A 12329-nucleotide genomic window follows, 5' to 3' on the forward strand; every position below is an offset into this window, starting at 1 on the left:
TTGTTGGCTTGTTTAAGGCTTGGACTTGTTTTGTAAATGGGAATTAAAGCTTGGGCTTAGTTCGAGCTCAGTGTTGCTCGACTTGGTTTGAACTAGTGGTTTAGTCGAGTTTAAGCAAGCTGCCCTAGCTCAACTCGGCTTGTCTCTAGCTTGATGAGACTCAACCTCAGCTAAACGGCTTGTGGGATTGCAATGTTAATGAGGACAAAGAACTTTCTAAAACTCACTTGCCTCGAGAAGTTATCTAGGTAATTAAGAAACAGTACAAATATTTGCTAATATGTTCAAAAGATGCTACATTACAGTTTTATAAACAAAATGACAATACATTGAAGTAGTTCAGGCTTGAAAATTCACATTGAAGTGCTAGATCAATAGGAAGAATCAACTTAACACTTGCTATAAATTCAGATCCGGACTTTTCTCCTTATTCTAAGTCTAAACTGATATAAGAAATCTTTATGGATACCTAGATGTGCCTACGTGAACAAAAATCTATAAGCAAAACTTAGAGTAAATAGTGGACTTGGAGCTTGGAGATCAATGGGAGATGGAGATGGGTTTAGGCTGAGAGAATTTGGGGAGGGATATTAGGGAGATTTAGGGTTTTTAGTTATATATACTTCGTACTATCCATTAAATATAAGATTCAACGGTTCTAAACATATTATATATCTATAAATATACGAGCATCACGAGCCCACGGACTTTTTTGACAGCTTTGGTTTGAACTGAGCCTAAGACTAAATCCAAAAAATAGAGCTTGAAGCCTGAGCGTGAGCCGGCTCACTTAAGCTCAGCTCGTTTACACCTCTAGTTATACGAGATTATCAATTACATATCTTTCTAATATTTGATTAAATACTAATACAAGGGTAAAATGGTTACTCACAGGTTCAATTAGGACATCAAATAGCTACGTGAATTCGTGACCATGATCTTGATCGATGAGGTTAGAAGACATTAAACCTGGTTGCTAAGTAGAGTAGATAAGATTCAATTAATCCATTCAGTTGTGATCAACTGAGTCTAATTCGCATGTTATGGCTCACTCACATAGGTTATAGCTAAGATATAACATGAACTCTATTTAGGTCAATTAGATGACTTAATTGAATCGAGGGCTCTAGTTTCACCCAAGTTAGGTTCATAAACCTAAACCAATCACTTAACCTTAAATTAGTTGTGGACCCTCATTTTTCCTTTAATCTCTCTATGAGAAAAAAAATATATATTAGGGTTAGGCCATGAACAAATATTTAAGCCCCATTGGCCCAGACCAGGTCCGCCCCTAATGATCACGTCTATGTAAGACTATAAATGCTAGCAGTAATGTAGTGAGACTCTCAGAGGGTAGTAAATGGTATTCTTGTGCTAAATCAATAAATGAATTTAATTTAATTGATTTTTTACTTTTTTTTATACTGTCCCAATTTTGTGTCACATAAATAATTATTATACTACTATTCTAGATTGCGAGAAATATAGAAATAACTATTCCTAAAATAAAGTGACATTTTAGAAGTAAGTGATATATAAATATATATTCTAAATTGAGCCTTATTTGCAAAGCAAATGGGCCCAAGCGAACGAGTGGTAAGATGCATTGTTCATTGAGAGAAGAAACACTAGTAATAACTCTGCTGCATTTAAATTACTAGAAGCAAACTGAAAGCAAATGGAGATGTCAGAAATGTGCATTGCAACTTCTACCAATAAATGAGCTGACATAAGGATTACAAAAAGAATCCAAAGGCTTATACTTTGCATCACAAAAGTTATATAACAAGCTAAAAATGAGGATCTTCTATCTGTTTCATCCTTCTCCTTTTTGGTGTAATCACAAAACTCTTCCAAAAGAATGATGCCATTTATATACAATACCAAGTCTATTTTCTGACTCAGTCATATATACCAAACATACAATAATCATTCCAGCAGCATTCTGAACTGCCGGAAGAGTTGTTACATGAAGCTTTACGCATAACTTAGAAAATTTACAACATTACACAGATCATAAGTAAGGTCTCAGCCGCAAAGTTCGAAAAAAAAAGTTAACAACAATTCCCAAAACAAACACATTGATGTCGGGGAGATGCAAGAGGTCATCTTTAATGTAAGATAAAAAATGAGAAAACAAAATAACATGAAGCCGTGAATCAGGTCTGGGTGCTTATAGCTGTCTGCCCTGCTCCATTGTCTGAAAGAGGCTTAGAATCCTCCCTCTTACCAGATTTGGCTCCTTCCTTGGCTTTAGGTGTAACTCCAGACTTGGGACTGCTCTGTAGTTTGTTAGTAGCTTCTTGGCAGCCTCCCAGACTATGACGGTGGAAACGAGCGCACATAATAACACCATTATCCTCATGAACCGGATCACTTTTGTCACTGCAGCTCTTCCTTCTGTTGAGTTTTGGTGATTTAGCCCGAGTTGGAGGGATCTTTTATTGTGCAATGCAAGAGGAAAGCAAAACACCATTTAGAACTCAAGCAATCAACAATCTGGAGAGGTATTAAACATTTGAATAGGAGAAAACATTTAAAAAAGGAAAAGAACATAGTGCAAGCATGAGATCTTTGGTCTAGCAGCCAAATCACCGAGTACAGGAAGCTGTGAAAATCTCACCCTAGGATATACAATTGCTTCTTTAACTGCTTGTCACTGCTACTCAGATAACAATTATTCATAAAGGTTGGACATTGTGTAATGCTTGGCATTTTATAACTTAATAGATGTCAATGCCATCTGATTAGTCATGAATGCATGACCTTCAGCAAGAAAAGACTGCAAACTACCTGTACTCTTTACATATTGTTTTGTTCTTAGATAATTAAAACCTAAGTTTTCCTAGGAAAGCTACATTATAGTGCACTGGTATTCTGGAAGAGAAATGACAATTAGAAACTTGTTGAATTTTCTGAAAGCAAAAAAAAAGAAACAGGAGATTGGGATGTGCATATTTTTCCATTTCTTATTTTTCCTATCGTCTCTCATACACATGAAAAAAATGAGTAAAGTCAATGCACAAGAAGCAGAACTTCATAGTTAAAAGTCTAGTCACTTCACTAACAAATTAATTGGAACCTAGTATTCCTTAAATCCATGCAGCAGGAAAGAAAAAAAAAAAAACATGTAAAACAAATAAAAAGCTGAAACCATTATTATTTTCGCTGCTCTTTACCTAATAAACACATCATAATCACTTGCGACTTATCTAGTATGTTATCCGTTAACCCCACAGGAAAATCAGAATGCTCAGAGAGATTGCTTTATCCACTAAAATAACCCTTAGATTAATAAGTATATAATATATATTTATTTGATGCACTTAAGTTGAAATTTCTAGAGGATGGCCATAAGACTGCCAATCTTTCATGGGCTGGAATGTTGTTCAACTATAGAAAATATATATTCAAGGATAGGGTGTAGCCAAATGAGGGTGTCAAAGATTGAGTGTGGTTTTAATAGAAAATATAGAATAAAGAATGATAACATTAGACAAAAGGTAAGGATAGGACCCATAGATGATAAATTACGGATAATATAAGGTTCCTTTAGAGAGGAAAAGAAAGCCTACCTAGGGGAAATTAGTAAGAAGATATACGATAATGGTTGATTAGACACAAATCTATGCACTAAATTGAGATGAATACAGAAAAAAGGATCCAAACAACTGATCCCAATGGGACTAAAAATTTATCTGTTGAGGTTATTTGAATAATTCTTGATAATTGTAAAACGCCATTCTTCCAGATGAAGTTTGAATAATTTTTATAATTGAAAATTATTTATTCTTCCTCATAATTGTATTGATATTGGAACACCAAATCCCACTGAAGCACTGCATCTGCAATTCTGCATCCTAGACCATCATGTGCCAGGCATGTATAAATTGCTGTTCAGGCATCATGTTTTACCAACTATCATTCAAATAATGAAAAAGAATGACAGCAAGATCTCCCCAGTCAAGAACTAGATACCCTATGTGGGTATGAAGTTTCTAGTAGAAATAAGAATTGCTTAAGAAGATGAAGGGACAAGGAGAGACATTCAAAATTATAAGTAAGCGGGACGTCATGTTCGAGCATCAAGATACAAGGCATTAATCTTATAATTTTCTTTTCAAACAAAGAACATAAAAAAGAAAAGAAAATTAAAAGGCAAATGATCACATGTGGATTGAGTTAAACATAAAGTAAAAAAGAAAAATCACATATATGCTCTATACGATATGCCACAATGGTTGAATGCAACAGTAAGACTTTAACACAAAATGTCATTCAAGCATAAGAAGAAAATATATTGCTCTTTCTTGTTTCCCAAGAAATGATTCAATGTCTAGCAAATAATAAACAACATGAGCCTAAAGTTGAATATAGTCACAAGGCAAAATTTCATAAGTTCTTCTCAAAAGATATTGAATTGACAAAATTTTGCTGTTGTCTTGTATGTAAGGATGCAGTAGTTAGTAACCTCTGACAAGACATGCTGCTTTATTGATTGATATATTGGAATCAGAAAGATTTCCTTTATTGTATTTGTGATCTATGTAATGTGACGAAAGTTACAAATAACTGACAGGAAGTATTATCCAAGCAAAAGTAGTCTTGAAATCTAGAAACATGGAAAATTCCATTTTTAATTTTCTTAACAGAACAAGTAAAGAACAATGTACAGTAGGTTACCTTCTTAAGTTCAACCTTAGGAGGAGGACCCTCATGGTAGAAGCTTGGAACTGGTTTTGCTCTAAAGATCAAGGTCTTCCTTAGTTGCTTTAAAGCTGCCTCTTGCTCTTCCTGGAAGTCAGAAGGTTAGAAATAAATGCAGTGATGACCTATTAACCAGTAAACGCTTATTTAACATCACTGTATTCAATCATCTGCATGCATGTCATGTCACAAACACTCTACAAGTTCACGATCTGAATATCAACTGATACACGTTGAATTGGTAATAGCGTAAAAATTAAGAATTGTTAACAAACTTGAAAGTACCTTTGTTATAATAATTGCTCACTTCTCATAGTAAGGTTCCTCTATAAAGCTCTTACATAAAGTAAGTAGGTGCACACAGTTATTTGCAGCGTTCTTGTAAGGGTGCCATGTTGTTCTTTCCTTGTGAGGTTCAACTGGATTGAAGTTTTGGCTGTATCACTGAAATGGATTTGGTCGGTCATATCGGTTTTTTTTTTCTTCCAAGCAACTGATCCTAGTCCCGAAACCGATACTTAAAACCTTGCTTCAAACAATAAAATCATCAGATTCAGTACGCATTCTAGTACTATCGAGCATATGAAGAACGAGCTTCCCAGATGCAATTCCAGCCTCTACTGATTCCAGGTACTTATACTGATTTCTTCCTTATGAAAGATAGGCTTTCAGATCGATCCTAGGTCAAAACCAAAGGAAAATGGCTCCTATCTTGGATCACTCTGACTGATATTGATATGTATCATTCCACGCTCCGAACCATGACATCACAACCTTACAAGGTCAGTAATCTGACAGTTTGACTTTTGTCTTGAAATGCCACACATGATTGGAGATGGAAAAGTTGCCTCACCATTGTCAAAATAAGGGCTCATTCCTTATTCGTCGATGGACAAGATAGCTTTGCCACCAACACCTTATCCCATCTATTCAGTTTGTTTACTAAGTTATGAGTAAGACATGGGCTAGACTTCCCAATACGTCAACAAATTCCCATATACAGATGAGGTTGGAGAGTTTGTTGATGGTTACAAATTCTATCATATTTATCTAGAGAAAAGAACATTATAAATCCTTCTTTTCGACTATTTCTAGCTATCAAAGTCCAAAATTTATCCCTTGCTATCAAGTTTACATTCCCACACAAGGAGAAAATGTGTGTTACAAAATATTTTCATCCCTCACACCTACACATTTCCCATACACTTGAAATGCTTCTGTTGATTATCCTACCACTTCCTAGGCAATGTTGTAAGGCTTTTCATTCAACCATTAGAGAGGATATTTATGGTACAGATCATAATTAGCAAAGAAAGGCACCAATAGATAGTAGTAATGATAATAAAAACTGACGAGGAAATATATTTTGTAACTCTTAGAATAAATACATGGTATCAGGCACTAAGGAAGTATTTGAAAACTGTTGCCAAGCAATAATTATGCCTACCAACTTGAGACATGCAAGACAAAAATATTGTATGTTTTGGTAAATAATTAGTAAAATGTGGTAAATATTGTGAATTGTGGCAAGCTTCAAAATAATCTTTTATAGGTAAGGAAGAAAAAACTGATCTGCTGATCTCATCTAAGAACATACAAGAATAGGCTGTGTCTTGCTGGGATATCAATTGAGACAACTTTTGCCCAGCACATTGATCAGCTTCAATCAAGAAGAGAAGACAATGTAGTGTTCCATATTATATATAAGTAACGAGTAATAACAGTATAAATAGAAGATCTTATAATACATACACCACTTTGTCATTACACACATGGAAGTTCTACTCTAGAAGCATGTATCATGATGACACCATAGGAAGAAGCTCTGAAATTTTTTTTCATTTCATACAAACATTAAAAATTTTCAAGTTGATAAGGCATAATATACATTGTCAATTAGTTTACCTAATAGTCAAAGCTTTTGGATCAACTGCCTAGTTTTTTTGTTAGGTCATGAATTCAAATCTCGACTAGCTCCATATAAGTCTATCAAAAAACTTGCTGGTTCATGAGGCTTGTGAGTTTGACTCGAGCTAAATTTTTTAGCCCAAAAACTTATTCGAGCCTAGCCGAGCCAGAGTCAGCTTGCTCGAGCTCGGCTTGATCAAGGTTCAATTACTGTAGTATATCTACACACACACACACACACACACACACACACACATATATATATATATATGTATGTATGTATGTATGTGTATATATATATATATGTATGTATGTATGTGTATATATATATATATATGTATGTATATATAACCTTAGGGAATCCAGCCTAGCCCTAGGTTATTGGAAGTTGTAATTATTCGAGTACACACTACAAAGAGAATCCCAAAAAAATTTCTTTCGTCTATTCATCATCTTCACCACTATACTTCAGAATTGATAACGCATATTAGTTGGCTCGCAAACAAAGATACCATGCCTCATCAAGAAATGAAACCCATCTTTCCCAATTCTTTCTAGCATAACCATCATGCGAGCATATCAATAGCTAGCTAGTACCTTTTTATCACCCCTGTAAAAAGATTAGAATGCTTCTCTTAGAAGATCTTTGTGAAGATGGTGAATTAGAATCTCTACTCCAAATGTTGCGTTTCCTTACTTCTTTGCAATGTGAAGTCAAAGGTTGACATATCCACTCCAAATATCTGCTTTGTCTACCTCCAAGAGAGGTGCGTGCAGCTACGATGACTCAAGGAGGACATTGACAGCGCCATAGGAGCGGGTGCCTTTGCCTTTACCTTTACCTTTCCCTTTTTTTTGGCAGTGTCGAGAGAGACGTCAACGCCGGTGTCGAGGGAGATGACACATCAAGCTATCAAACCGAGCTTGAGATGAGCTGACCCTAGCCAGTCTTATCCAACTCGTCTCGAGCTCAAGCCGAGGAAAAATGCTATCAAGCCAAGCCGAGCTAGGCTTAGCTTGCTAAAGCTTGACTCATTTACACCTCTAGCTCCATAAGAGTTCAAATCCTTATTTCTATGTTCAATTCTGGTGTGATAGATCATCAATCCACATGGAATGCGAAGATCCACACATGGTGCATGCTAAGGCATCGTAGTTATCAGCTTAAACTTTTATGTTAACCGGTTGTCTAACACAAGTAATATGTTGTAAAAAGACATTTTGTGCACTTAATTGTAAGTTGATGACTTGCTGACATGCCATGCCTTTCTACATGGCACCAACTTCGTGTTTGGATCCATAAGCACCCCTAGATAGTTTGATCATTATTAGAGGGATTGATCATAAATTTGTTTCATATCAACATAAACAGCTACATAACGCCATATGGCACACCACTTTTTTGGAAATTAACATGCCAAAGCAAACAGCTACATAACGCCATATGGCACACCACTTTTTTGGAAATTAACATGCCAAAGCACATGTAGCATTGTCATGCTATGTATGTTCACTATCAAGTTATACGTTTCTTGGTTTCTGGAACATTGCAAAGCAGAAAGAAATTTGACATTCACATCAATCATCAATCCACATGCAATGCAAGGGTCCACACATGCGGTGGATGCTAAGGCATCACATACATTATTAGTTAGTTGCCGAACATCTTAAAGCCTTAAACTTTTTTGTCAACTGGTTGTCTAACACAAATAATATGTAGTACAAAAGATGTCTTGTCCACTAATGGTAATTTGACAACTTGGCTAATATGCCATGCCTTTCTACATAGCACCAACTTCATGTTTGGATCCATATTAGTTCGATAATTTTAGAAACATAGATCATAAATTTGTTCATAACTTCATATCAACATAAACAGCCACATAATCCTATATGGTCTTTTGAAAATTAACATGTCGAAACACTTGTAGCATTGTCATGTTATGTATGTTCACTATCAATTTTATGTTTCTTGGTTTATGGAACATCACAAAGCAGAAAGAAATTTCACATTATTTCCAATGCTATCAAGATAATTAGATGTGGAAAGACATACACAGGTGGAACTTTCATGCACATCACAAGAATATATAGAAGAGATACAGAACATACTCTCATCCTAGCTTCCTGTTCTATTCTCTCTGCCTCCAAAGCCTGGTTCTTCTCTTCTAACTTAGTGTAGAACTGAAAAACAAATAATAAACTGCAAATTGAATCTCTACACTGATTTCCGGAAATTACAGTGAGAGAAGCTGTAATAAATTGATTATAGGCATACCTCCTTTCTCTTTTCGGCACGCTCAATGCATCTGAAAACAGGAGCACTAGGAACTGTTACCCTAAACTTGCTATTTCTCGTTGAAGTTGCAGTCCTATACACAGTTCAGGAGCACACAATAATTGTTCTGTGAAAGTACTTAAGAGAAGAACTATTAGAAAATAGTAATTGAAAGTAAAAGAAGGATACGAAGAAGCAACAGAGCAAGAATCCTCTTCTTCAGAGTGTCTTGCATTATCAGGTTGCAAAGGCTTCCTAGATGTGAGAGTTGAATTACCCTGTAATCCATTGCATAAGAACACACCATCATAAACTGCTTAACAATGAATAATAGAAAATTGTCCTCTAAACACAACTACTTCCTAGACCAAGATTTAAAATATATAAGCTGCAGCAACCGATCTGATTCAGAAGGACATTAATTGAATCTATGGAAGTAAAAGAATATGATGATGTTTAAGTAGGATATCACAAAACAGAAAAGATCAGTTCACAGAAGGAAGAAACCATCCATAACAGAATAAAATTATTGACAAAATGATCAAATACTAGAAGATGAGAGAAGCATGACAAGATAATCTTTCCGATGGTTTAAATAAAATAAGACAATTTGGTATTTTGCTGAAAACAATAAATATCATAAAACAAATTAGTTGAGTATTTCACCTTGAGCCTTTGTATAATATGTGAAATGTTTTCTATTTCATTTAGACCTACTGACAACTTGTTGTCTCAGATAGAGCAATAAATCATTACTGAATTAAGAGAGAATAAAACTATCACAAAAGTAATCAAGATGACCTGAGTCTTCTTCATCATGCATGCTGACTGTGTGTTGTTCATATTTGCAGGTTTCTCTCCATTCCCAGCAGCATCAGCAACAAAAGCACGATTTCCCCCTGAAGCCCTCTTTTCAGTTGCAAGAGCAAATGGCTGAGGAACAGTGTGGCTAGAGCGTAATGATCCTGCAATAGCAGGCTTTACTGTGGATTTAATAAGGGAATCTGACTTCTTGTGATTGGCTGATATCTGAGTATCATGGTCTGCAGATCTCCTTTCTTGTGCATCATCACCCATATTTGAGTCTCTGACACGAGGTACCGTTTGCCCACTACGAGAACTTTGATCCTGTCCTTCGTATATATTTTCATTGGTGTAGACAGATTTACCGTTGGGTGCACATAAAGTGGCACAACCTGACTCTTCATCCTGAGACATTTCTATTACTTCCTTCCCCATTGGACTGCAGTACATCAGAAAAGAAATATCACATTTCTACTCATAGAATAATATGGTGGATAGAGGAAATAAATAAGGGATACATTAACATGACATGCCAACAACTGTGCTTTATTACGTAATGAAGAAGAACTCATCCTCATAAATCGTAATATGAATTGAGCATCCTTACAAAACTCAGGCATTTTAACCTTTTAAAGAAACCATGCACATTTTAAAAACATATAGTTACAGTATATATAAAGATGACAGACATTCCAATTGAAATTTTCTAGCCACCAGGTATAGTTTGAGTCTCCAAAATATTGTTTTCATTAAAATTCAAGTCATAAATACATTTTACTTCCAAACTGTTTAAGGAACGCATGCCACAATTGCACTACTAGTGGCCATAAGGGTTAGGATACTAACCTTATTTACCTCCATTGAAGAATAAAAGGGTCACACGACGCTCATCTGCCTATACTAAACCATAGGACATCATATACCACCAGCATTTACTTTGTATAGTCCTTTTCTAAGGGGCAAAGAATATTTTCTATAGCTTAAAGACCTATTCAAGAAATGATGCACACAGAGTATTCAGATCTATAGTTTAGTGGAACAAAAAAGAGAAAATATGCAGTTGAGACATGCGGATCCATAGCTAACCAGAATGATCAAACAACATAAAATTTGAAGATGTCATCAGGAGACTTGTAAGAAGTAAGACTTTAATCTTATAGCCTACCCACTCACAGATAGATTTATACGAGTCTTCGCCCAAAAAGCTAGAGAGATATGATTCAATAATGTATACAACTTACAACTAAGACAGACGGCAAATTAAGTATTACATGATATTCATCAGTAAATATTAAAATCAGTATAAAAGCGACATTTATAGTTCTCTAATATGCATTATTCTTGGTCAGATTGCATATTTCAATTTGAAAACACCATAGTACGAAAATTTCCGTGGAGTATTCCAGCAAATCACGGCAAGAAACTCTCCTAAACAAATTTAAATCAACCAAAAACTGATGAAAAATTGAACATTCCACAATAAAAAAACCCAAATCTCTTAACTACAAATCGAATTATAAAACCGTTCTCACAAGCATATAGCAAATGAAAGCTACAGGTCATATACCATTATCCAAACCCGCGGAAGAAGGCCAACATTTCTCAAGCATTATCTTAATTTTAATTCTAATCGGATAGATTTAAAAAGAATTATAGAATAACCTTGCGTACGAAATTGGAATGAAGCAAGTACATTAATAAATTATTTTCACATCACAGCAAGAAGAAGCTCGAATTCCAGCAGCATTAAAGAAACACCGAGATTTTTTTTTCAAAAAAAAAAAGTACCAAATTTTACCCCAAAGAAAAGGAGCAAGTACCAAAAAAGAAAATCCTAAATTTCGCATTGAAACCAGGTGAATTATCCAAGAAACGAACAAAACTCTAGAGAGATTAATCCCTTACAACTCGATTCGAGAAGGAGAGTCTCGAGCTCCTCCGCCTCCGACCGCGAGGGCGACGACGTCCTCTGTTCCGTTCATTTATAGCTGCGCTTTCCCACACTAACGCCGTCAATGAGTCGTTAACCTGGTCGTTTCCTTCTAACAGCACTTTCTCCACGTTTCCTCAATAACCTCCCCTACTATGAGGTAGCCTTTGTGGCTTGATGGGTAAATTTGTCAATAAAAACAAACACTGGGGAAATAGAGAAAAAAAAAACTGTTTTTTAAGTAGGTAATAAATATTTCATTTTACACCTCATGTAATCGGATTTTATGAATCCATAAAAACCTTGTAATATTACTAAAATCTATAGTATAATCAGTGTATATATATATATATATATATATATGAATAGTGAATTAAAGATTTATTTTAAAATACTGGGGGGTTTAAAATGAAAATAAATATATAAATATATTAGAATAAATCAGTAATACGGGGTTTAAAATGAAAATAAATATGGGGGGGGGGGGGATCTTCTAGGGAACCCAAAGCGCCCCACCTCCACCGGGCACGTGCGCTTATGTGCGGTCGGGTCCTCCGTGGACGGAGTCGTACGTTAACGCCATTTGACGATCCCTTACGTGTCGTCCGAAGGACATCGTACCGACGGTGACGGGAACACCTCCGAATTGTCCGCTTCATCGCACGAGAAAAACTACCCCAAGCATACCGGGCTTATCGCGCG

General features: G+C 35.6%; 1 protein-coding gene across 1 annotated transcript; it reads right to left on the reverse strand.

Moving 5' to 3' along the window:
• Nucleotides 1–1851: 1851 nt before the first annotated feature.
• LOC140758596 (protein WVD2-like 2) lies at nt 1852–11755 on the reverse strand. Its single transcript, XM_073094815.1, has 7 exons — nt 11603–11755; nt 9695–10136; nt 9083–9171; nt 8894–8987; nt 8728–8799; nt 4684–4794; nt 1852–2438 (listed from the first exon to the last, which is right to left on the reverse strand). Exons 1-7 carry the CDS (start codon nt 11677–11679, stop codon nt 2160–2162), a joined length of 1164 nt encoding a protein of 387 aa, XP_072950916.1. The 5' UTR covers nt 11680–11755; the 3' UTR covers nt 1852–2159.
• Nucleotides 11756–12329: the final 574 nt, after the last annotated feature.

Source organism: Typha angustifolia, chromosome 4 (genome assembly GCF_048772165.1).
Source record: "Typha angustifolia cultivar Huaian chromosome 4, ASM4877216v1, whole genome shotgun sequence".
NCBI classification, from domain to species: Eukaryota; Viridiplantae; Streptophyta; class Magnoliopsida; order Poales; family Typhaceae; genus Typha; species Typha angustifolia.

What these genes read in the sequence shown, in the direction of transcription:
- LOC140758596 (XM_073094815.1), bottom strand. Translation starts at nt 11,679, where the DNA reads ATGAACGGAACAGAGGACGTCGTCGCCCTCGCGGTCGGAGGCGGAGGA. An exon ending in GCATGATGAAGAAGACTCAG is followed by an intron (nt 9,172 to 9,694) that starts GTCATCTTGATT and finishes AATGGATTACAG; the next exon opens with GGTAATTCAACTCTCACATC. An exon ending in CTAAGGTTGAACTTAAGAAG is followed by an intron (nt 2,439 to 4,683) that starts GTAACCTACTGT and finishes GCACAATAAAAG; the next exon opens with ATCCCTCCAACTCGGGCTAA.